This window comes from Labeo rohita, chromosome 19 (assembly GCF_022985175.1).
Source record: "Labeo rohita strain BAU-BD-2019 chromosome 19, IGBB_LRoh.1.0, whole genome shotgun sequence".
NCBI lineage: Eukaryota > Metazoa > Chordata > Actinopteri > Cypriniformes > Cyprinidae > Labeo > Labeo rohita.
Window position 1 is genome coordinate 7390718 of NC_066887.1, and position 26760 is coordinate 7417477.

The 26760-nt window shown below is 36.4% G+C and overlaps 1 protein-coding gene across 3 annotated transcripts in view; it reads right to left on the reverse strand.

Annotated features, from left to right (window-relative positions):
* dtnbp1b (dystrobrevin binding protein 1b) overlaps window positions 1-25973 on the reverse strand; it is a 46379-nt gene extending 20406 nt beyond the window's left edge. For 2 of the 3 annotated variants that reach the window (XM_051136871.1, XM_051136872.1), the window contains exons 1-2: window positions 25730-25973; window positions 2407-2688 (exon numbers count right to left, since the gene is read on the reverse strand). In XM_051136871.1, coding sequence (XP_050992828.1) covers window positions 2407-2473 — 67 coding nt within the window. In that variant the 5' untranslated portion in view covers window positions 2474-2688; window positions 25730-25973. The remainder of the gene's footprint in view (window positions 1-2406; window positions 2689-25729) is intronic. The other variant, XM_051136873.1, reaches the window with a different exon arrangement.
* Window positions 25974-26760: the final 787 nt, after the last annotated feature.

Sequence of the window (26760 nt, forward strand, 5' to 3'; positions counted from 1 at the left end):
AGTTAAGCTCAATAGATAGCAGTTGTGACACAAAAAACACTTTAAAAATAATAACACTTGTCTGTCCTTTTTTTTTAAAAGCATGCATTGAGGTTATGGTTAAGCACTTAAATGGGCCATTTTTTGGAGGGTTTAAAAGCAGAAATGTGACTCTTCTGAAAAAGAAGTACACTTTATCATACATTTAAAGGCTGGGACACACCAAGCTGATGGTTGACCATTGTCATCATTGCAGTTTTACATAGAAAAGCTTAGTAAGTGTTTTCTCACGCTTAATTAGGGCTGGACGATAAATCGATAACGATAATTATCGCAATATAATTTTCGTCGCCAGCACTCGGAAACATAGGTTCACTTTTCAGCGATTGGTTGTCGCCCCGGCGTTTTCCAATTGTGATTTGCATAGAGTTGAGGAATGCCTATCCTTTTTGACGCTCCCAGCTGCTCTCAACGCTTTCTCCGCGCCGCTTCACCCCGTGAGCGTTTACGCTCAACTTCCATAGGAATGAATGGAAAACGCTCACTCCGCTCCACTCGTTACGTGCCAGTGGAAACGCACCGTAACATGCCTTTTGCGCGCTCACGTTCGTTATTTCAAATGTAGGCACGTGACAGCCGTGCTCATAGTGACGCACTCGTGACGTGCTCGGTTTTTCCAGGTGTGTCCGTGCCGCATCTCAACTTTTCAGAATGCTGCAAGCGCACCGCGGGTCATGTGACAAGAACCAACCAATTGGGTTCATCCTTTCCAGTAACAACATTGAAAGCTCAGCCAAGATGGAGACAGCTGATCATAGCAGTACAGGGATAGCCATATTTACATAAATATGGGGACTGGGGGGGATGGGGGGAACTCTGTGCTCGGGCCAAAATTCAGAGCTCGGAGCCCTCCTTTTGGACAGCACGCCAAATACGCATAACCTTTACTGTTTCATTATATGTAAGTGTGAACTCGTGAAACCATATAAAACTGAGGTTGCTACAATTTTTACAGATGTTACTGATTGATATTGAACAAAAATTTACCTCTGCATCCTCAAGCTACTACGTGCATTTCTAAGAGACAAAAAAAGTGATTATTATTATTATTATTATTATTATTATTATTATTATCAGACAATCCAAACCTGTTTCTTGATTTGAAACAATATAACTCATTAGAACATGCATAAATTATTTTTTCTATTTAGATATATTTATTTTTTTTGTTAAGGAAAATTAATGGTCTGGTTTCTACAACTTTCACTTTGGAGCAAAAATCTGACTTTAAACTTTAAAGAAATAAAGATTTGACATTTATTGTGATAATCATCAATATCAGCTGATATGAAAAAAATTACCGTGATAATTTTTCTGCCCATATCGCCCAGCCCTACGCTTAATTTATGTTAACATGCACATTGTTTATGTCCTGTCGAGTATTTAATATTCACTTCCATTTTCTGTTTGCCCCATTCACTTCCATTGTTCTAAGTTCCTCACTGTAATCCAGATTTTTACATATTTTGAAAAAAGGAGGAACAAGTTGTGAATAAATTTGTGATTACTATTATGCCAAGTGTTGTCAGTTGAGCTTAACTTGTTGGAAATACTGATTTAAGGTCTTTTCACATAATTAGTGTCGATGTTCCCTCATGTTTTGAGCTACAGCGGCACTCAACATTCAAGCCGTTTCAACTCTGACCCCATTTACTGTGGACCTTTGGAAGCACGGCCACTGATGACCAAAGAAATCTAATTATGTATCATTAAGTAGATAGTACCAGTCAAAAAAACGTAAAACCGAACACAAGACTGATCCTGTTAGTAAAAGGATATGTTGTTTACCACAAAGTGAATTGAATTCTTCAGAAATACTAATTGACTTGTAAACAGCGTTAAGCTGTAGCAGCTCCTGCAGGTGCATCTGTTGCCATGACTTTAAATGATGTTTTTCTTTCGACTGCTTTCAAGGCTGTTGAAGAGTATTCTGTAGGTTTGAGTGGGAGAGAGGCACAGGCAGTGACACTGCATGATGTTCAACAGGTAACCAAGCAACGAGCAAACAACAAAACACAGCAGCCACGAGCTGCCCCTGAGCTCGCCCACTTCATCATATCCTCATGAGCTCGTTACAACGCCACTGCATCTCTGCTGCACTCCAGTGACTGGACGCTCACCATGAAGATCACTGACTTGAGCTTTCTGTTGAACAGCAAACATGTAGTAGTGGGTGGTTAATGTCTTGGAAAGGATGCTGTTATCTTAGAAAAGCATGTGGGCTTGTGACAGAGCGATACTGAATATGGGTCAGTTATGAACAATTTGAAAATTTGAGTCTGTTTCAATGATTAAATGACTTGGTTTCTAATAAAAATATCAAAAACTGCACACCCTAATATGAAAATTTGCTGGAAATGTACTCACCCTCAGGCCATCCAAGATGTAGATGAGCTTGTTTATTCATTGGAATGCATTTGGAGAAGTTTAGCATTACATCACTTGCTCACCATTGGATCCTCTGGAGTGAATGGGTGCCATCAGAATAAGAGTGCAAACAGCTGATAAAACATCACAAGAAGTATCCACATCCACAAGTAATCCACACCACACAGTCCGTCAGTCAACATCTCGTGAAGTTAAAAGCTGTGTGTTTGTAAGAAATAAATCCATCCATAATATTCGTTTCTTCAGTGAAAGTCATCTTGTCTGAATCAGGAGAGAAATATGCACAGATCAAGCACCGTTTACAAGATTTAACAGTCTAAAACAGTTCTAAACAAATATGTAGGTGCAATTATGATATGAGAGGACAATGGGGAATGGATTTTTCACTGTTGAAAACAATATTAATAGCAAAGTTGTGAATTGAACTTACGAGATTTGAATATCGCATACAAATTTTGCAAATAAGCACCATTTCTATCCAATGAGTCAAAGAGAACAAAACCGTCACTTCCTGATAAACTGGCACTAAATATCACTGAGAAAAGGAGAAGCCTGAATATAATAACTTTCATATATGATAAATTACTTGCGCCTCAGTGCAAGCAGACAAAACACAATAAATGTGGTCATTGTTTTCGGAGGTGGATGCCTGCTTTGGGAACACAGTCTTATAAGACAGTTCTGGGAGGCAATTATACCGAAATACTTTAATGACAGACTTTGCTTCGGCATTGCAGAACGATCATATTTCATATGCTGTGCAACAATATCGGTCTGCTGGGTAGTCAGGTTATGCCATCCCGTCGTACAAAGTCACATGACTTTTTTGATGTGCATGGAGGAATTTATTCAGCAAATGTGTTGCCTTAATTAACTCTTTTTCGCACAACTCAAAAACCACCTCAAGTGAGCAGAAAACTCACTTATTTACCATTTACTTACAACTTGTTTGTATGACGACATTTTAGTGCCATGTTAAAATAAATAAATAAAATAAAAATTTGAGAATAAATTCTAAATATTTTGAGAATTAAGTCAAAATTATGAGAATAAAGTAGAAACTTCAAGAATAAAGTAGAAATATTTCGAGAATTAAATCATAGCAATTAAAGTTCTCAAAGTTCTATTTTGAGAGTATAGACTGTGCATGCAAATGGCCCGGATTTGGGGCACTGGGAGAAGTTGCCAGGCCACTGGAATTTATTTGAATATATGTGGGATTATTAGCAGAAATCATACCATGTGTTAACTCACAGGGACAATGTGTTTGGAAATAATATTTCATTCATTAGGCATATTTGTAGTGTGCCAGCCACTCAATAATAGCAATAAGCTTTGTGCTTTTGGTACTTTTAATATAAAACAAAGTCTCAGCTTACAAAATCTGTCAGTTTTATAGTAAAAAGTCTTGCAGTAATGTATTTTTCATTTTTTAATGTAGGGACAGATTGCTGTATTCATGTGAATCAGTCATCTTTTCGATTACAATAAGACATTTTTTTTTTTTAAATTATACTGTTTTCTTTTTGAAAATTCCACCACCTACTCCGCAAAAATGTCTGTGGCATCCAAAATTTCATTCCTCACATGTATTTAATTAAAAACAACAATAAAACATTCTAAAGGTTGAAGTGGACTCCAACTCATTAACATAAGTTATATTTTTGTCTTTTCTGAGGTATATAAGTGACTATTCCCAAGCTATTTTTTTCACGGTGTAATATAGTAAATGATTGGAAATAATATTTAACATCTTCCGTTCATTGTTTGTAGCATGCCAGCCACCCAGTAATTGCAATGATTTTGTGCTTTGTGAACACAGCTCAGCTTTCAAATTCTGTCAGTTTTATCGTGAAATACAAATTATAAATGTGTTTTTCCTCTTTATTTCAAGTTTATAGCACAATATAAATTTCAAGGAACATCAGAAGGAATAGGGAAAAAAAACAGTATAGCCTAATGAAACAAATGTCTCTTAATCGGTAAGATGATTGACTCACGTGCTGTTCAAACTGAGGCGAATACAGTGATCTGTCACGCCACATTAAAGAGCATGAAAAACACATTATTGTAATAGACAAATTGTTTGTATTTCACTTTAAGACTGACAGATTTTGAAAGCTGAGAAACTGAAATATCTCCTGCTGCTCCTAAACCATGTCATTTGCATGCGCAATAAGCTAGAATACTCTCTCAAAATATGAGAACTTTAATCTTGTTAAGTGCTACAAATTTATTCTCGGAATTTTGACTTTATTCTCAAAATATTTTGACTTAATTCTTGAAACATTTTTAAATTTTATTCTTAAAACATGCTGACTTTATTCTCATAATTTTGACTCGAAATATTTCGACTTTCTTCTTGTAATCTTCAGTTTTTTTACGTGGCACTAAAACGCTGCTGTACATTTGTGATGCGATACTTTAAAATGTGCATAAAAACAGGCTGATGGAAACATAGCTGACGATAGTGAACTTATAGTTTGGCTAGAATGATGGTTTGAATTTAGAACACCCTGATGGACTTGTTTCTTATAAACACAGCATTTCACTTCACAAGATGTTAACTGACAGACTAGAGTGGTGTGGATTACTTGTGGATTATTGTGATGTTTTATCAGGTGATTGGACTCTAATTCTGGCGGCACCCATTCACTGCAGAGGACCCGTTGGTGAGCAAGTGATGCAATGTTACGTTTTTCCAAATCTAATGAAGAAACAAACTTAATCTTGGATGGCCTCAGGGTGAGCAGATTTTCAGCAAATTTTACGTTTTGGTGAATTATTCCCTTAAGCTTTATATACGGCAATGTTTACTACTGAAAATTAATATAAAGCACAAAATCATTTGCTATTTTTCATAAATAAAGGGATTTCCTTGAAATGCGTTGATCAGATGTGTGGTATGAGTCACACTGACACCCATCAGATGTGAGCAGCTAAGCCTGCTCAATGAAAACCCAATGGCATCAAAAGTGTAATATTCCAATAATGACATTAAGCTGTCAATCAATCATGTGCATCAGCGACAGCCAGCAGAGCTCATAATCCTCCTCCCACATCCACATGGGAAAAATCAGAGGTGTCAGCTCTGGGCAGAGCAATACGATTAGACGGTACCAACTGAACGATGGGGTGGTTTCCTTAATGCATTAAGCCAATAATGTACGACAGCAGTAGAGAATTTTATGTTCAGTGCACTAACCAAATGTATTCCCGTACATGATGTTACACAAAACCTCAACTTATTTACTACGCTTACAGGTGTGAAAAACTGTTTCCCAGAGATATTTTGAATTTCATTATATGCTGAGAGTAAGTGAATAGATAATAAACCAAATTATGTAGGTTAATCACAAACAAATGAGACTGTCATTAGCAGTCTGAGTTATTACTTTAATATGGTCGGCTCCTTTCTCTGAATTTATTCCCACAGTGTTGACAGTTTCAGCACAAAGCTGTGAAAAAGTGGAGACATGGTTGATTTAATAATCCTCTTTTTGTCTTGCAGTTTTTGTGATTCTGTTCATTAACGACAACTCTCCCTGGTACGAAGTGTAACAGCCGGCTTCTGGCAGTAAAATCCCATTAAAGTTCATCATATTGAAAAAAAAAAAGTTTTTAATAGTCAAACTACTGTATGTTATGGGTTATTGGCAATGCAATTTATCTTACTAATACATTCTGAAATACACATATATCTATGTACAACAACATATGCAATAATATAATATAATAACTGTGTATATACAACAAGATAGAGGTAGGTGATCAGTGTTGCACTTTATTGGTAAATATTATATAGTGTCTGAATGTGTTTCTCTGATTTTTCCTTCTTTATCATTTCAAGGCAAGCAAACATGTCTTTTTCTTGTGCTCTGACCCCAATCTAGCTCCTGAACAAAGGCCACTCTTTCGCATGAAAGGCCACAAGCATGAGAAAGAAAATGAGGGGGGTGGAAGACACAAGGACAAAAATAGACTCACGCATTTATGCAAGCGTGTTCCTCAGGGTTGTGTTTTCTAACCCCTCCAGATCTGTACATCTTATGTTAATTTCAGTTGACTGAACAGGTCTGTAGAGGAGCTTTGCCCTTTGACAGAGGTAAAATGGTGTTATGTTTAATATGTGCCATCCTCATGCCAACCCACACATTTCCCAGGGTGATTGTTAGAGGAAGCTGCAACAATCCCAGCTTACCAAGGTCACCGTAAGCAAATGAGCCGATGCAAATTAAGACGGCAACAAAGAACTGTATATTGTACAAGATGATGCCTTTGCGCTCTGGTTTTCCTTAAGTAAAATTTTCATTTGCATTTTATTAGCATTTATTATTAACAGAAGAAATTGAGTGAAGTCGTTATTTTTTGTTTTCTTTGCGCACAGAAAGTATTCTTGTAGCTTCATAACATAATTGAACCACTGATGTCACATGGACTATTTTAACGATGTCCTTACTACCTTTTTGGGACTTGAACGTGGTAGTTGCTTTGCTGTCTATGCAGGGTCAGAAAGCTCTTGGATTTCATCAGAAATATCTTAATTTGTGTTCTGAAGATAAATTAAGGTCTTACGGGATTGGAACGACATGAAGGTGACAGAATTTTCATTTTTTGGGCGATCTAATTCTTTAATTCACATCTTATTTATAGTCTAGCTAGAGTAAATATATTTGGTTTACTTGCCTAAAAGAGAAAGTGTAAACATTTGAAATAAAGTCAGCTTTTAGTATACACATACAAGTATACATATCAATGCAAATACACATAGAATAAAAGCAGGAAATTCACACTATTCTTTAAAACTCTCATTACTAAACCCTACGCTCTCAGATTTGTGGGACCTCTGTTAGTACTGCTGGTTAAAGCAGGTGCATGTCTCATAGTGAGTATCAGTTACAATTGCCTGCATTCTGCCATGCGTCTTAGTATTGATAAAGCTATAAATACCACTTTAACCCTGAAATATGATATGATAGTCAGAAGTAGTCTGATGGTGCAATGATAGCCTGTCTGAAAGGACTAGACAGCCTGACAAGAAGATGATTAGATAAGAAGGCTCTAAACATAGAGAGTTTTCTTAAACTGATCAGACATCCTCTTTTTGTCACATCTCTCCAGGTCTGAGAGTATCAGAGTGCTTTCAACCATAAAACAGCAGCAGCAGGGCTAGTATGTAGGGAAACTGCCTTAAATGAAAGAAATAGTTTTGAGAAATCAAATGTAAACTTGCCATGACAATGGGAGATTAACTTTGTAAAGACAATGAAATTATAGTGAGAAATAATGTTTTATTTTTATTTATTTTTTTAAATAAAACAATTTATTGAAACTTTCGACAAAGTATTAATAAAACTAATATTTTTTTTTTTTTTTTTATCATAATACATCAGCCTTTTATGGTTCTTATATCATGATATACTATCTGACGCCCAAACTGAGCAGAAATATACATTTATATGGACAAAAAGTAAGATGAATTCTTTCCAAATGTGTCTAAATATCACTAATAATATAAAAGTTATTTTTTTGCTTTAAAATCAGCGCTAATTCAGCACTGTGTGTCTTTAGTAAAACCTGACAGTACTATTTTAGCGCCAAAAAGCGGTGCTGACGCAAGCTGTTAGTAAAACAGGCCCTTAAAAGTTTTTACTTAAAGGAGAAGTCCACTTCCAGAACAACAATTTACAAATAATTTACCACCCCCTTTTTATCCAAGATGTTCATGTCTGTCTTCTTCAGTCGTAAAGCAATTGTTTTTGAGGAAACATTTCAGCATTTTTCTCCTTATAATGCACTGGTATGGTACCCCGAGTTTGAACTTTAAAAATGCATTTTAAATGCAGCTTCAAACGATCCCAAATGCGGTTGTAAACAATCCCAGCTGAGAAAGAAGGGTCTTATCTAGCGAAACGATCGGTTATTTTAATAAAAATAATACAGTTTATATACTTTTTAATGCCAAATGCTCGTCTTGTCTTAATCTGCCTGGACTGTTTTTGTTCCTGTTCATGACAGTTAGGGTATGTCGAAATCTCATTTTCTCCCTCAACTTCAAAATCGTCCTATATCGCTGTTTTACCTTTTTTGTTAAGGGTGTTTGATCTTCTTTGCATGTTCACTTTGCAAAGACTGGGTCGGTACTTCTGCAGCGATGTAGGATGATTTTGAAATGATTTTTGAAGTTGAGGAGAAAATACGATTGGAGTTTTTCGACATAACTCTCTTGAGTCAGAATACACAGAGTTCAGGGAGTGTTTGTGATTAAAAAGTATGTAAATTGTATTTTTTTTTTAATGAAAATAACCGATTGTTTCACTAGATAACACCCTTCTTCCTTGGCTGGAAGTTCAAAATCGGGGCACCATATCAATCTATTAAATGGAGAAAAATGCAGAAATGTTTTCCTCAAAAAAACATAACTTCTTTACGACTGATGAAAGAAAGGCATGAACATCTTTGATGATAAGTGGGTGAGTACATTACATGTGAATCTTTGTTTTGGAAGTGGACTTCCCCTTTAAAAAAAAAAAAAAAAAGTATAATTCAGATCACAGAAAGCATGTAGATTTTATACAGCAGGTCAGTTTTGTAGGATAAATTATACCATAATTTACATTTTTGTGTGAACTGTTTCTGTATTAAGCAAATGATGCAGGGCTTTCAGAATGACCATTAGTGTGTAAAGGAACAGACTTAGATTCCTCAGGCTGTTGTTCCCTTATATATGGGAATACATAGGCCTTCTGCCCACTGAAAATGCCACTGTTCATTATATCTGTAGTCCAGTGCCATAACATTCTTCGAGCAAATAACACATGAAACAGCCTGCAGGAATCCATTAAACTGCTCACTCAGTCAAAACAACTGCCATTTAAATGGAAACAATGAGGAAGAGAATGAGAATGAAAATGCGTAATGTAAAATGTTAATTAAAGTCCAGTGCTGACCATTTGAACCTATTATGGTTAGTTTCTGTCTTATTAATGTCTTATTAATGAGGCCGTCTAGATAGGAAAGGCACTGTATTTGTGCACACGAGTGGAAGAGATGTGAGTCAGGCTGAATAAGAGTCAAACCTATGATGCAATGCAAAGAAAGAAGGAGTGGGTCTCCAAGTAGCCCTTTTTAACAGAAGTCCTTCAGCCTTATCATCATACAAATTTTAATTACATTTACGGTCACATTTCAGCTCACAAGTTTCAAATATATTCTGACAGTGCTACGTACTTTCTCTTATGATCTAAGGTGAAATTCAGTGTGAGGTGTGCTTAACAGTGACCTTTGACCTTCTTATCCATGCCTGAAGTTTTGACATATCCTTTAGAAATCATTGTAATATGCTGATTTGGTGCATGAGTTGTGCTGCTTAATATTTTTTAGTGGATTTTTTCAATCTTTTTAATGAATAGAAAGTCAGCATTTATAGAAATAGAAATGTTGTAAAGGTCTTTTAAGATTTTCTTTGGATAAATCACTATATTGTATAGGCTTACTAGTAAATCAAATGGACCTTGAAGCCTAGACTTACTTTATGGAGTAATGCTGTATATCCATCAAACGCATTGATTTAATCTGGATAAAATGGCTTCTCGCTGTCCTCTTGCAGACGTGCTGCAGTCTTGTTCCATTAGTCCTAGTGTTAGTGGGATGGCTGACAGGGAAACATGTCAGAAATGAAAATACAAGCGTGTCTTTGAGAATGACAGGCTCAGCGAGATGCTGGCGACTCGGGTGTCAGTTTGAATTTGCCGCTGGACTGACAGGGGCTTTGCTGCATCTGGAGGGCCCACAACATGGAGTGGCACAAACCATTTAAAGTGGCCTCTAATTAGAGAGGCATTACAAACTGAACCCATAATCCCTTCAGATCAGTGACAAGAAGAAAGTAAGTAGTGCAGTGCATTAAAATGCGAGGAACACTGCAGTATGCTTAAACAGTATCCAACATAACTGACTAAAATGGTCACAAATAGCATTAAATAGTTGGTTCACCCAAAAATGCAAACTCTGTCATTAATTACTTACCCTCATGTCGTTCCAAACCCACATAACCTTTGTTCATTCATTCATCGTTCAACACAAATTATAATATTTTTGAAGAAATCTGAGAGCTTTCTGACCTTGCATAGACTGCAATGTAATTACCACTTTCAAGACCCAGAAAGGTAGTAAGGACATGGTTAAAATAGTCCATGTGACATCAGCTGTTCAAATGTAATGTCAGTGTTGTCAACATAGCGACTTTGTTGCTAGATTTAGCGACTTTTCATCGCCCCTTAGCGACTTTTTTCTTATGTGGATCTGATTCAGATGATACCATGATTATAAATCAGGATTTTTGTGCAGATTAACTTCTTGGAAGGGAGAGGTGGTTATGTTATGTTATGTGGTTATGTAGTCTTAACGGGCCATGTTTCAGTCACTATTTTATATTCATCCAATTGTGTGACAACAGAAACGGTACAATACATCAATGAAAACAGTTTTATTGAAAATGTGGCTGCATTAAAATTGGGGTTGGGTATCGAGAACTGGTTCCATTTTAGAACCGGTTTCAAATTTCCAAGAGCCAGGTATTCGTTAAGACACATGCATTTCAGTTCCGCTTAACAATTTCAGCGTTCGCATTTTAATGTGCTTTTAAAAGGGAAAGTACTTGCACACTGTTTCTATGCACCGCACACATCTGAAGAGTGAGCACAATGAACAACGGTGTTTCCAGCCTGTGTCCGTTCTCGAGCCGTTACCTGCATTTTCACTGCAGGAAAGGTTGTTCTGGGCCAGATCTGATTTCTCTATGACATTTACCACTCAATATGCACAAAATACATAAGTATATCATCATGAACACAGCCGTTTTTTGTTGAAAGTGAAAGTAAACAGATGAGAAAATGCACGTGGATAACATTTTATTTTAATAGTCCACTTTAGACATTCTCCTAACAGTATGTAACTTTGCAACTGCATGTCAACTAGTCATTAGAGTATTAGTAGACTGTCTGCTGTCTACTATCTTCTAACACTCTTCTAAAGTTTGCAAGTATATGTCAACTTATTCTACTAAGCCTAAACCTAACCTGACAGTCTGCTCTGAGAGTTAGTAGACATGTAGTTGCAAATGAATGAGAATTAGTTGACATGTAGTTGCAAAGTTACTTATAGTTAGTAGAATGTCTAAAGTTGACTATCAAATTAAAGTGTAACCCGCATGTGTAACAGTATTTTAAGGTATTTTTTTGTTAAAACCATATGCTGTAAATGTTTTGTAGGCTGCTGATTTTTGCTCATGTTATTCAGCTGCAACAGAAAGCTTTGTAAAAATACAGAATAAAAATGTTTGACCTAATTTTTTATTGACTTTTTTTATATTATTGGAATCGAAACTAGGAAACTTTAAGAATCGGAATCGATAAGCAGAATCGGAATCAGAATCGCTAAAATTCAAATGATACCCAACCCTAATTAAAATACAGTATGTGGGCACAGAGAGGCAAACAACTAAAAGGCAAAAAGACACAGTGACATCTTGAATATGCTAATTAGTGTATGACGTCATCTAGCGGCATTTAGCGACTTTTCAAGCTGGCTTTAGCTACTTTCCATTGAACAAAGTTGCCAACACTGTGATATGTTATGAAGCTACGAGAATAATGTTTGTGCGCAAAGAAAGCAAAAATAACGACTTTATTCAACAATTTCTTCTGTTCCATGTTGACGAGAGTACCACGACACATGCGCTGCGCCTTGTTTACAAGCAGAAGAAGATGCACACTGTACATAAAACAGTCTTTATTAACATGTCTGAAGATTATGACAGAGAATGTCTTGCAATTTTTTGCCTTGCCTTAATTACTTGAACCTGAATATACAAACAATGAACTAAGGCTGTGTACACAGTGCAGCTAAATTTGGTTGTTAATTCACCTTTTACTCCTGACAACCACATTTACAGAAATGATACGCAGTATTATACGGCACTGAACTGAACAACTAGTGACGTATTTAAACGCACATCAGAAATGTCTTCATCTAAGATGCAAGAAAATAACTGTGAAAGAAGTCTTAACCTTAGCACATTTTGAAACGGGGCTAGTTGCACTCAAGAATCCTGCTATGAAGCGTGTTGCCAGATCTTCAAAAAAGGACAAGCACAAAAAACACTAAAACACCCAAATGCTGTGTTTAAAAAAAAAAAAAAAAAAAATCTTATATCCACAACAGACCACGCTATTACCTAATTGCCTAGCTTTATGAGCTAAGACCAAACAACATGCCTACAAGTACTTGTAAATATGAGGATGTGGCAACATTTCAAGACAGCACTCTCTAAAGAAGCATGCTGAGCATAAACAAAACACAGCACGTCTATCAGCGGTAGTTTAGTTAAAATCGACTGACAAAAAGAGTGTTTAGCCAAAAAATGACAGATACAAAATGGTTAAATTCTCATTCACTCCCACAAGATGCTAAAATGTATCCAGAGGATACTTTACTATCCCATGAGGCCACATGAGAGGATTTGTGAATAGCATTGAAGCATAACTGATGCCATAGGTCACATAACAATGACAACATGACAAATCTAGTCTGTCTAAATTACACTCATACTACACAGATACTACAATATACCTTTTTAACGGTTGCAAAGTAAGATTTTATTAAAGTGAAGTACATACTTACACAATATGCGATTTCGGATGCCACTACTGACGAGTGAGTCATTGAATCATACATTCAACCTATTAGTGCAAAAACACCTATTTTATTTAGGCACAAAGTATTGGCCTTTTGTTTAAAATGACTGTTTTTCATGTGTCATACTGTAAACTGCTTGCTTTACAGCAGTTTATTTTATAAAATGCTATTTAAATAAATGTAACGTGACAGAGCTGAATTGCAGAGCTAATGCAAACCTATCCACATTGGAATGATTAGATGCTGCCGTCATGTATGTTTTTTTGTTTTTTTTTGTTATTCAGAGGAAAGTGCACAGCACAATAGAACATATTCATCTAAATGCCGCAGGGTGTCGGGATGTTCGCTAACAATATACCACTGCAAAGGAATTTCAAACATTTTTTAACTCTATAAGTGAAGAACAAAAAGTATGCTCAGGTAGAAATAGCTCTTTAATGTAACAACCGCTCTGTTTTACTGTCTTCAAATGTGTTTTAAAAAATAGAACTGTCATGTGGCTCCCTGGTCATTTTTATATTCTAGAGCTTACGGTTCTTTTCTTTCTCTCAGACATGAGTTGGACTACTGTGTCTAAGTGTTACCCATACTTAAAGTATTAAAAGACACTGATACAGTTAAGTAGAGTATGTTTTTTTTTTTTTTTAAGCCAGAGAGACATTGTAGCTCCTCCGCTGACTGTGAAAAGCAGGGCTCAGCAGTCTCACCATCCCCCTTTACTGATGTTTCCTTTTATTGTGGCCCTTTACAATACGCTAGATGTTCCCTCTGGCTGTCAAACGTCTTTGTGTGCTGTATGATGTGGGTTGAATGGGCTCAGGTGCTATCTCAACTCACACACACACACTGTAAAGGAATTTCTACCTCTTATTTCATTTTTACGGGACAGTAAATTATAATCCCACAGAGCTGCTTTACTGATAGTGAGGATGTGGCAAGTTATAGACTACTGGAACTGCAAAAGCACCCTTTTCAACCACACAGAGAGACAGACATTGTATAACAGGGAAAATGTAATGGTTTATTGCATTTTATAATAGAGTGTATAAATGTATTTGATCAGAAGGTCTGTGTGTAGCACCTACTGCTCTGCACATCCTTCTGATGGATCATATAGCAGTTTACTTTTTTAACAAGATTCCATCATTTCAGACTGATCTTAATAGTTTAAGCAGAACGTTTCAGCACATTTATGTCATAATTTAATAAAGGCTTTGAAGAGAGGTTCTCACCTAATGATGGGGCAGTGTGTGTGTGTGTGTGTGTGTGTGTGGTTTCTCTGCGTAATTAACCTGCAGAAGGGATGCTAATCCTGCTCTCATCTGCTGAGAGTCCAACTCAAACAACTCATTTGCTTAAAAGGCTGTTTACTACAGATTGGCAGCTTGCTTTCCCCTGTGTCTGCGCGTGTGTGCCATTACTCTTTCACACTCAGGACTGGAGATTATTAGGGGGAAAAAATGTCAGCATTCCTGACATACAGATGAGAGAGATTAAGCAAATGACAATACAACATGTTAACATATTTGCTGTGGTCCTATGCTGAATTTCCCTTTATATATTATTTTACAGACAGTGGAATGCCTTTATGGTCAGGTCATATTAGTAGACTTCAGATGAGCCACTCATGTTTGGTTAAAACTGGCTTTCTTTCTGTTTAAGGTCCCTGAGACCCAAGTGCAATAGTGCAAAAATGATAGTAATTATTACCTATGAAATTACAAATTGAAATGTCTTTGAAGTTGCTTTGAGTTCATCAAAACTAGCAGAAAAGCATTATTGAATTTGAAGTTTTTCTAAGTTGACCTTAGAAAAAAAAAACATAAAAGAAATCATGCTAGTGTCTGAAGTGTGCTGTCCACCATAAAAATAAATAAATAAATAAATAAATAAATAAAAGGCAGACAGCTCTAGTAAAATCTATCCAGGTATAACAGGATGGCATATTGTTGCCTGCATATTTCACAACTTAAACCCATATATTTCATTAACATGTGTAATATATGACACAACACCATCAAGGTAACACACATGACACTGAAATAATGCAAGAAACATTAACAAAAAAATTACTGATGAAAATATGAAGAAACATAATTATATATATATATATATATATATATATAAATCTGAGATATTTATTTTATTTAGTTATTTTCTGAGATAAGTGTCTCACAATGTTATGGAAGCCTGTTTCCGCCACTGAATAAAAGTCAAAAGTCAAAACTGCGATATAAACTTGCCAATTATGAGAAATTAAGTCAGAATTGCAGGATATAAACTCTGACTTTTTTCAGAATTGCAAGTTATAATCAAAATTGTGATATAAACTTACAATTGTGAGTTATTAGGTCAGAATAACGAGATGTAAACTTCGTATCTTGCAATTCTGACTGTTTGTCGCACAATTCTGACTTTTCTCAGAATTATAAAGTCAAAATTATGAGATATAAACTTGCAATTCTGAGAAATGAAGAAAGAATTGCGAGATATAAACTTTGTATCTTGTAATTCAGACTTTTTTTTGCAATCGCGATGAAGTCTTTGCAGAATTGCGAAAAATAAAGTCAGAACTGCAAGATAAACTCGCAATTCAGACTTTTTCTCATAAATGCAAGTTTGTATTTTGCAATTCTGACTTTTTTCTCAGAATTGTGAGGTTATGTCTCGCAATTCTGACTTTATAACTCAGTTGCAAGTTTATATTTCACAATTCGGAGAAAAGTCGAGAATTGCAAGATGAAAAGTTGCTATTACCATTTTTATTCTTTACTCAGTGGCAGAAACAGGCTTCCATACAGTGTCATTTCACTGTAAATTCTACAGCAACTTTATTTGCAAAAACCATTCAATTGATAGTGTTTTACCGTAAAATTACATATAATGTAGTGATGCATGACATTATTGGACAGATATCGTAATCGGCCGATAGTGGCTTTCAATGTAAACATCGGCCCGATATGAAAAATTTGCCGATTATGTCTTGCCGATAAGAGGAATAATTCATGTGTGCTCAGGGTGTGCTAGCGATTAGATCACATCAGCAGTATGGCTCATTCTTGAAGCAAAGTTTTGCCTGAATGATGATTAGATTCACTGTTTTGGATCACTGCATTTAATCTGAGAATGTATGGGATTATTTTTGTGCCAATAAGAATGAACGTAACTTTATAAAACTGAACGTAACTTTCCAAGAAACGATCAAAAATATGCCACTGCAAAAGAAGAAAAACACAATGAAAATGAAAAAATGAACTCAGTCGCACGAATTTAACATGGTCTTCAAATATGCTTCATTCTTTGTTAATGATTTTCAAAGAATCGTTTTCGCGAATCATGGATTCTGAATGCGTTGCCACAGCTTTCGCTTACACTTCGCAAATTTTCGTTTGCTGTTTTGGCACAAACCTCTCGTGGGGGCGGGCTTAACAGCGATCTACTCTGATTGGCTAATGAGCTTTTGATGGACAGTTGCTCTCTGACCTGGAAGCACGGACGGTGACGTCAGTGGCGCGCATATTGGAAAGTTGTTGCGGTGTGCAATACGTCGTGCTTTGTTTATATTAAGTATTAATGTTATTAGTATTTCACCTACGGTCGTCTCTTAGTTTCTGAAGATGAGCTCCCAGGAGAGACACGGAGCAGCATCATCTTCCACCTCAGCTTGTCCCTCAGGGCAGCTTGAAGTAAGTTCGTGTTGCTAAAGTAACGTTAATCAATAACATCGATAAAAGTTTTATTCATGTACAGTGTGCAACAGTTCTGATATTTTCTATAAACAAAGCACGACGTATTGCGCCACTGACGTCACCGTCCGTGCTTCCAGGTCAGAGAGCAACTGTCCATCAAAAGCTCATTAGCCAATCAGAGTAGATCGCTGTTAAGCCCGCCCCCACGAGAGGTTTGTGCCAAAACAGCAAACGAAAATTTGCGAAGTGTAAGCGAAAGCTGTGGCAACGCATTCAGAATCCATGATTCGCGAAAACGATTCTTTGAAAATCATTAACAAAGAATGAAGCATATTTGAAGACCATGTTAAATTCGTGCGACTGAGTTCATTTTTTCATTTTCATTGTGTTTTTCTTCTTTTGCAGTGGCATATTTTTGATCGTTTCTTGGAAAGTTACGTTCAGTTTTATAAAGTTACGTTCATTCTTATTGGCACAAAAATAATCCCATAAGAATGCAGGTACATGCAGTGGCAGCAGCATCAGCTTCCCCGGGGTCCTAATGCTCATTTGGTCAGGAGTTTTAATTCTGTAGGGGGGTGCTGTTGGCCTACTTCTAATAAAAATGAAAGTTAAACAAATAACATTAGACTGTTTCTGATTAAATAAAGCAGTAATTGATGTCATAAAATCATGAGTATGTTTTGATTTAAAGGTCAGAAGCTATAGCTTACATGAATAATAATTAAAAAAAAAAAACACAAAACATGATACTTGTAAAATTTTATGTATACTGATTTAGTTTAGTTTTACTGATTTAACATGAATGTGAAAAATATATATATTTATGAGCTTTAGAAGATTTTCAGCATTTGTACAACTCTTTTGCTTTAGACCATCTACAAATGTTACATCTTAAAATAAAATTTTAAGGTTACCACTGCATTTTTCTGGAAATAAAATAAAATAAAAAAATGCAGTGATTGATATACAGTTTATTTATAGTTATTTTCAAAGCTTCAGTGTACTGTCATTATAAAAGAACTTCATTATTGTTTAATTTAATTCTAACAAATAAGCTCTTGTTAAAAACTAACCAAAATTTAAAATAATTTGCTTATAATTTCCGCACAGGAGAGACTTGGTGTTGTTTTCAAAAGAAAATATATCGACATCGGCATCAGCTATCGGCCCAAATGAGTTGAGAAAGATTGGCATATCAGATATCGGGAAAATCCAATATTGTGCATTTCTAATATAATGCAGTGTTTAACCATTTACAGTTGTATAGCACCATTTATAGCACTTTTACGGTCTTTTTATGTAAATGTTTGCAGTGTACTCTAATACGTACCAGTGTGTATATTAATCAGAGAATCATAGCATGTGAAAAATTAATTGTTTTATGCTTCAGGTGTCTCAAACTCACAAAAGCATTGGAACCTTTCTACTGAAGATGTTTGTTAGTTTAGGTAATTATCAGTTCTTAGAAAATTAAGAAAGGTCATTATGTATGTGAAGCTAAATATGTTTTTGAGCTGTTAAATGGTCGTGGGGTTTCTTATACTACAACCAGAACATTCAAGTTAAATAAGAATAGGATGAGGCTAGCAGGATGATGTCCTCAGGATAGATTGGACTGAATGGTTTCATCTCAGAATTGTCTCTCCTTTGAACCTCTATGAGAGAGTCTGAGGTCCCAGGGCTCTGGCTTAGTCTCGTCTCATCTGCCTGCACTGGGAACCAGAGGTTTGGACTTGAATCGATTCACTATTCTGAGAAAAACTTGACTTGCCATACACCAAACCCTTCAGGTTTGACCTGATTTCAGATCAGTTGGAGTACATCATTCTTGACAGTCCCAGATGGGAACTGTGTGCAGTGATTTGTTTCATCAAAAGTTTGAGGGCCAAAACAATCCTATTAGTGTGAAATGTCATTCAAAATAACTGATTGGCTCATGTGTTTATGTGCATTATCCCAGCAAGCAAGTTAATCACGTCTGGACCTGTTTGATAGCAGCGCTGAAAAACAGATTTACAGCCCACAATAACCGGCATAAGCTAGCTAATTATCTTCCATATTTCATTTCCATTTCTTTTTGCAAATTGCAATCATGGAACCCATGAATTCATGGCTATTCAGGAACACATTTGTGTAGACTATGCTAATTACTCAAATCCGTTTTACATTAATATGCCTAGCTACATTGGCATTTATTAGTTATATTAGGGGGCAGCCCGCCCACCTGTCACTCAAGTGGCCACGCCCTAAATTATGCAAAAATGTAAGGCTTAATATAATTTAAACGGATGAGTTATAAAAAAAAAAATCACCCCCCTCACAGCTGACGATAAGGGCAAAATTAGCTATATAGACCAAAACCATGTTTTGTACCAGGCTGTAAACATATTTTTTTCTGCTGTAAAGTTGGGCATTTTAACATGGGGAGTCCATGGGACTGACTCCCTTTTTCAGCCAGTTACTAGTGGCCAGTCGATGAATTGCAGTTTTAGTCACTTCCGTGTTGGCTTCAAGAGGGAGTCCGGGAGGTTGCCGCTTGTTGGGTACCAGCACCCCTGCCTCATCCATCCATTATAGAAAAGGCTTTCTGATTTACACTGGCTTACAATACTGTTTTAATCAGCTTGTTTGTTGCTAATACGTATATCTGAATAGCTCATATAATTTAATCACCCAAACAAAATGTAAATCAGCACAGCATCTTCATTCACACTTACAGTTCCATTTTCTCCCATTATATGGAAAATGGGTCAGTCCCAGTTCAACTATTATATCTAGACATCCATGTGTGTCTTCTGCAAACTCACACACATATAATAATTCCCTCTGAGTGAGTCCTCGTTCTGCACTCTCAGCCACATCCGCCGCCAATTAGCATCAGCACAGATCCTACATCAAAAACCTCCTCTCGTTTTCCTCCTTTACATCTAGCTCTCGTTCTAAGCATCCACGTCCATTATTCCCCAAATGTTTACATACCCCTTCAACCTCTGGCGCCGTCAGCACACTTCACTGCTCACGCTGAGGTTAAGTAGTTTGAGCAGCACAAGGCTGTTTTCCATCTGAGCACCTGTTTAACCAGGTGCTCTGTGAATGTGAGTGCTCCACTGTGCCAAACTCCCTCCACTGTTAACTGTACATGTGTAATGCAGCATGACACCGAACGCTGTATTCCCATCACAACTGCTTCTGTAGCGATGTTGTAAAGACATTTAACCTCCCTTCATGTAAAGAACAAAGGGCAACATGAAAGCTAATTAAGATTCGCTCCCTCCTATTTTGTGACATTGCATGCTTGCAGTGTAGATAGGTTTGCTTGTTATAGCTGGAGTGTTCTAGCTTTGTTGTTTCATGTTTCTCACATTCAGTGTGCAATATATATATATGTTTTTTTTTTTTGATTGACATGACCGTCTTACCTTAGACCCGCCCTGAATGAGCCGAGTGAGCTGTACACAGTCCGCCATTGTTTTGAGCAATTGAGGTATTTTGTTGTTAGAAGTAATAATGAACATAGCAGTCGTCATTTACTCCCGACATCTGAGCCGCTGAAGACGCACAGGAGTAATGTTACTTTTGTTTTAGAAGGAAATGCGCCCGGCGATCTACATAAATGCGCTATGTTTGTGCAAATCATTTGTGATCTAGCTTCACCTACAGCAGAAGTGAGTATAAAGGTTTTTTTTTTTAATGCATCTTTGCAAATCGCCTTTCTTAATAATGTGCTAATTAGCATTCTTTGTGACTAAACACGGCTAAATGTGGCTTAAGTAAACATTATGGCTTATCACCCCACAGAAGACAGGGACGGGGTGAGTAGAGCTCCTTAGCATTTAAAGGCAAATGCACTAAAACAGCTCACTTTGAAAAGGACTGATTTTGACGAGGTAAAAAGGGTGTTTTTTACACTACCACTGGGAAATTTTAACCAATGTATGTTATAGACTTCTCATTAAGAATCATATCAGCTTGTGGAAAATGGGCATCCGATGACCCCTTTAAAATACTAAACCAAAAAAAAAGGGTTTGAAAATCGGACAAAAATCAAAGGTCACGACTATATACTTAACAGTTTACATGAGCGAAAGAACTACAATCCCATGAAGCATATTCCAAATGACAATCAAATTAAAATTATGTAGAAACAAAACTGTTGAGTTAGATTTCGATTTGCATAAGGAGACTCATTTATGACATTCGTAGTGTTTAATTAAAGTAGGCAAGCTAAAGAGTTCTTTTAGTGCAATTTGCTTGTTTCAGTTCTCTGATTGGTGGAGATTCTCTGCAGAATCATGGGTAATGTAGTTTTCACTGGGAAATTTAATGTTAAACCTTATTATTTAAAAAATAAGTTAAAATAATGCAGGCTGATGGCTTTAACAAAAGCATATACTATCAGTTATCAATTTCAGAGCTTACAGTAGGTCTTTCTTTAACGGTTTGCAAGTTATTGTTAAAAATCAGTTCCTCTATGGAGAAAATTAATGTTTTGTTGTTCTGCTTGTTCTTTTTTTTTTTTTTTTTACCTCAGAAGCCGACTGCTGCATTTTGGTTTCTACAGAAGCCTGTTTCCACCACTGAATTAAAAAAAAATGTAATTGCAACTTTTTACCTCACAACTTTTTTTTTTTAATCAGAATTGTGAGATATAAACTCATAATTGTGAGTTGTATAATTAGAATTGCGAGACATTAATTCTAAGAAATTCTGAGAAATAAATTCAGAATTGCACAGTTGTGACTTTTTTCTCAGAATTGTGACTTTATATCTCGTAATTCTGACTTTATAAAATGCAACTGCGAGTAATTAAGTCAGAATTGTGAGATATAAACTTCTGGGAACATACTGTATCAGTCTTCCCAAAAATGGACTTTATAACTCGCAATTGCAAGTTTACATCTCACAATTCTGAGAAAAAAATCAGAATTGCGTGGTTGAATTTGGTTAAAAAAGGCTGTTATTTCTTAGATTATAGCTGGACATCATACTAAATTAAACATGCAATAAAACGAAATGATGTGAAAATGTAGCACACTACTGTTTAAAAGAAGGTAGTAGAAGGTAGTACGTAGTGATGCACAACACTAGTAATCTAGTTTAGTTATGCTAGGTAGCAATATACTAAATGCTAATTTAGTTTGTATTTTCAAAAACTGCAAAATCTACACTGGCTGGTTTGTTTATTATGATGAGAGAGTTGTTGTGTTGGACATATGCAGCACAGACAGCTTTGTTGATTTATAACGGTAAGGCTATAATCATCTGAGAGGATCTGGCAACCCGCTGATGAATGATGTGAGTCAGATCTGCTCTGTGACCTAAGAGATCTAGAGACAATCAAGACATACAAAACACTGAACAAAGTATGTGACTCATAAAATTATACTGTAGGCTAAAGAGGATATGTGTTCTGGATAAAGAAGATATAAGGGCCAATGATGTGCAAGTTCTCTATTTATTAAATCACATTACATTCAAAAAGTCAGAGTAGACTATAGTAAACATGACGATCACATATATCCTGTTTATAAAGGGAAGCACTGACCCTTTGACTTGGACTTTTCATCTTTCTGACAAAAACACGTCTGTAAACAAGCTTTTGCCTCACTGCTTTTGTTCAACCTCAAAGAAAACACACACACACACCTCCAAATTCAATCCATGTCTCCAGCTGTCATGTTTATGAAATAATTGCAGTTTATGAACACAGAGCAATGCCAGGAAGACAGAAGGCAAAGGCTATACAGCACACTACCAAATTAACTTGATACAAAGGGACTAATCATTCCTGTCACATGCTAATTGAAACAATATTAATATTTAACATAAAAGCAAGTGAACCCTGGCACGCATAAAGTCAAATAAAGCAGTGAAGAGACAAACGAGAAGACAGTGAGATTAGAGCCCTGCTTTCTGTTGAATTCTAGTCAATAGTCTTTAATCAGCACCTCTGTCATCTCACTGACTGGCTGGCTTTAGCTGTCAGCAAAAACTGTTGTGTGTAAATCCAGCAGAAGACTATCCAACAATAGTTCTCTCTTGAGCATCTCCTAAAGCCTCTTTAGGAAACAATTCACTGTGAATTCAGATTCTGTTATTATTTACTCACCCTAATGTTGTTTTCCAACCTGTATGACTTACTTTATTCAATGTAACACAAAAGAAGTTTAGCAGAGTGTTCAAGATGCTGTTTTCTATAATGAAAGTGAATAGTAACTAGAGATGTGTCCGAATCCGAATACCATGTTCGTAAAGGAAATGACTAGTACTACAGAACCCCAAAAGGGCATAAATACGAGATGGGAGAAAAAATATACTTCAGTGCTTTCTCTCACATTTATGTTGTTGGATAATTATAGTTTATAGAAATTGTAGGCATCAGGGAGCCAAATCCAGTTCTCAAATGCCTTGTGAACAGATGTTCTGTTTGTTTCACTGCCTTATTTCAGTGACTTTCTTTAACCACACATAAATGTTGTTTTCTCGAAACACAGACATGTACATTCATGTTGCTTACATATTATTGTTACCCAGTTTGTGCTGAATTCAGACTATTAATATGTTTTTAAGATACTAAAAAAAGCACAAATGTCAGAACCCCCTCAGACCCCAGGGGTTCTATACAGAGGTCATTGAAATCACGTTTGAATGTGCGTTCGTTTTTTACTTTCACTTTCAAGATTCGCTATCACACGTACTACAGAGCGGCAGTACATATAAAAGTGGACAGAAGTGAAGTATTTTTACTTTACTCAAGTAAATTTTTAAAAAGTTTCTGTACGTTATCAGTGTTTTTCTTTGGAAAACTTTTACTTCTACATTCCAAAGCATAATGTTGTATTTTTTACTGCACTAAATTTCATAAATAAAAGTTGTTGGGTTTTTTTTTAAACTTTAATACTTAAGAACATTTAGAATGTAGTACTTTCTTGTACTCAAGTAAATTTTCAATTACGTTTACTTGAGTAAAAGTAAGAAAGTACTAGATTTCTCATGTAATTATTAAATGATATTTAATATGAAACATAGTCTCTCGTTTGTTCTGAACAGTTAAACGGAGCACTGTTCTTCAATAAAAATTCTCCAGGTCCTGCAGATTCTTCAGTTTTCCAGCAACATTTGCATATTTTAACCCTTTCCAGCAGTGACTGTATGATTTTGAGATCCATCTTTTCACACTGAGGACAATTGAGGGACTCAAACACAACTATTAAAAAAAAACTTTTAAATATGTTTTTGCTTTCCAATCAATGTTTGAAATGTTATAATTCATCTCATAGCTCATGACTCATAACGCTTTACCATAGACTTGAATGAAAAATGAATGGGAATTGGTTTTCCATTGGTTCTCGTCTTGTGACTCAACATTGTTTGATGTGCCATATTTGAATGTACATTAGAAAGAATGAGGTTTTGTGTGGAGGTGAAAATCATACGTGTTTGAAGCAACATGATGTTGAGTAAATGGCTGAATGGTAATCTTTTTAAGATGCAAATGACTGGATTAACTTACTGGCTTTAGCTAAACTGCTTTGTGTCCAAACACTGAAGAGAAGAAATAACAATCACTTCTGTTGCTGATTGGAAGCCAAAGTGGGCTGAGGGTTGTTGAGAGCAGGTGGTTTGCGTAATTAAAGATATTCTGGGATGAGGTTTCCAGGGTCTGAGAGAGCCTTAACAGTAAATCACATCCTGGGGAAGAGAGACGGACGAGGGGGATGGGTGGGGTCGTCATAATAACGAGACTTAGAGAGCTCTCCTGCACTTCTAATCAACATGAAAAGCCAAACAGACCCAAAGGCGGTGGAAAAAGGGCACATAGAAATGTGAGGGTTTTTTATGTATGTGTGTGCGATATCACAGTGTGTCTCAGTGTTCCATCAATACACAGTACTCAAGTTCGTCCCCTGAGGATTCTCCCTCACACAGCTTTCACACTGACTCATACGTGCTGCTATTATTCCACTCGCTGGCGCACCAACATCCTCACACGCAATGAAATATTCACTAAAGTTTTTCTTGTGAAAAATAGCACTGGACAAAGCCAGAAAGCTACGGCTGGGAGATGGTAGCAACAGTGCTTAGATGCAGGTAAATATATAAAGAATGGTAAATACTAATGAGGAAATGCAATCATATAAGCATACATTGTTAGAATAACTAAATAAATAGGCTATGCGACATTTAAAAGATGGAGACTTCCCATTTATTTATGACGTCATTGTTGATGTCAAAGGAGTGAGCAACACCTTTGGTGATGCTAAAGGCTTTGCGTAAATCAAATTCTATTATATTTTGGCACAAACTCATCTATATTTGGTAAAAACTAGCCAAATTGGGCAGATTACAATATGGAGAGGTTTCATGACATTCCCGTACTTAAAAGAAGATAAACGCAGTTTTTGCTGACGACTGTGTTTTGGCCGATGAATTATTGGCTGCCAAGTGTGTGAATCCATTGAAATTTTAAAATTCAATATTTTAAGGATATATCTGTTTACTTTTGCATGATAAACTACATTAATTTTGGCTTGCCAATTGAACTCCAGTGTAAAATCTGGATCCGGAAGCAAAAACAATTGCGAAGAACCTCTGATTAAGTGCTAAAAGACACTTTGCTGAGTACAGGGAAAATCTATGCCTTCTTTCTTGCTTTCATCTTGTTACAAAACCATTAAGTGATTAACAAACATGCAAAATGAGACATTATATCACTCCACCCACGATTTCCACCCTCCAATTGGGAACAAAACAAGCCAAGTCCAGTAAACAACTCTTATCTGAAATCTTGATCAACAGCTGCTCGGTTCCTGCATGCACATCTGTAAACAACCCATGCAGAGTCATTGAAGCGGGGTCAGAAGATACTTCAACCATCAGCAGTAAAAGAAAAAAAAAAAGACGACACTTACAGGAATTCCTCTTGCTGCCGCTGGCGGATCCTGGGGAAGACATCCCAGAGCCGCTGCCGAGTCTGACCAGGAGTCTTGCAGTGGGAGTGCCGGAGTGTGTTGATGTTTGTTTACAGCACAGGCCACTCGTCACACATCCTGAACGTCTAGACGAACAGCACTGGAGGGTTAGAGACACACACACACACACACACGGGGCCAGTGATGCTGTGGAGCAGTGCAGCGTGCAGTGAGCACTCGGCTGTCTGATGGACCGAGAGGCAGAGCAGCAGCGAGTAGTAGATAGGAATGTACCACTCAGCATCTCAGGAGGGGAACCACTCAAAGAGAGAGAGGAAGAGAGAGAATGTGTTAAAAGAGCATGGAAATCATGAATAGAAGGGATAGAAGATAAAAGAGTGAGACCAACATTCTTCAAAAGACCTTCTTTTGTATTCAACAGAAGACAGAAAGTCATATAGAATTGTCATTTTGGGGTGAACTAAGTTCCCATTTTTACATTTACACAGGAGAAATATGCAGCCTGCTGCAATCATTGCTCATTTCTGGGGACAAATTTTAGCCACTTACCTGAGCTGTATATGTCATGTGACTAATCACTCTGGGTGCAGTGAAAATGCTAAATGATGGCAACACAAGAACTTTCAGAGTCCTGCACCATTCAGTATGAGTTTAAATTATTTATTTTAAGAGCCCTCCAAAAAATTGGCTACTGATGAATCCTACCTAGGCTTATTGGAATTACGTGCCTCTATATACATTTCTGCAAAACTGAAAAAACATTCCTGTATGTATGAATCCCTGCAGTTTCCAGTTAAAACGAACACTAGAGGCAGTAAAACTCAGACAACTTTTTTATTCCTTTTCACACAAAGTATGATTCACAGGTACAGAGTTTTAATTATTAAAGCCTAATTTTCACACAGTTACTTGCAGAATATTATGTTACGATGTCAAAACAATTTTAACATCCTACGTGATTTGAAAACTGATACTTTTGAACATTGTCATCACATGTATAGCTTTAGATG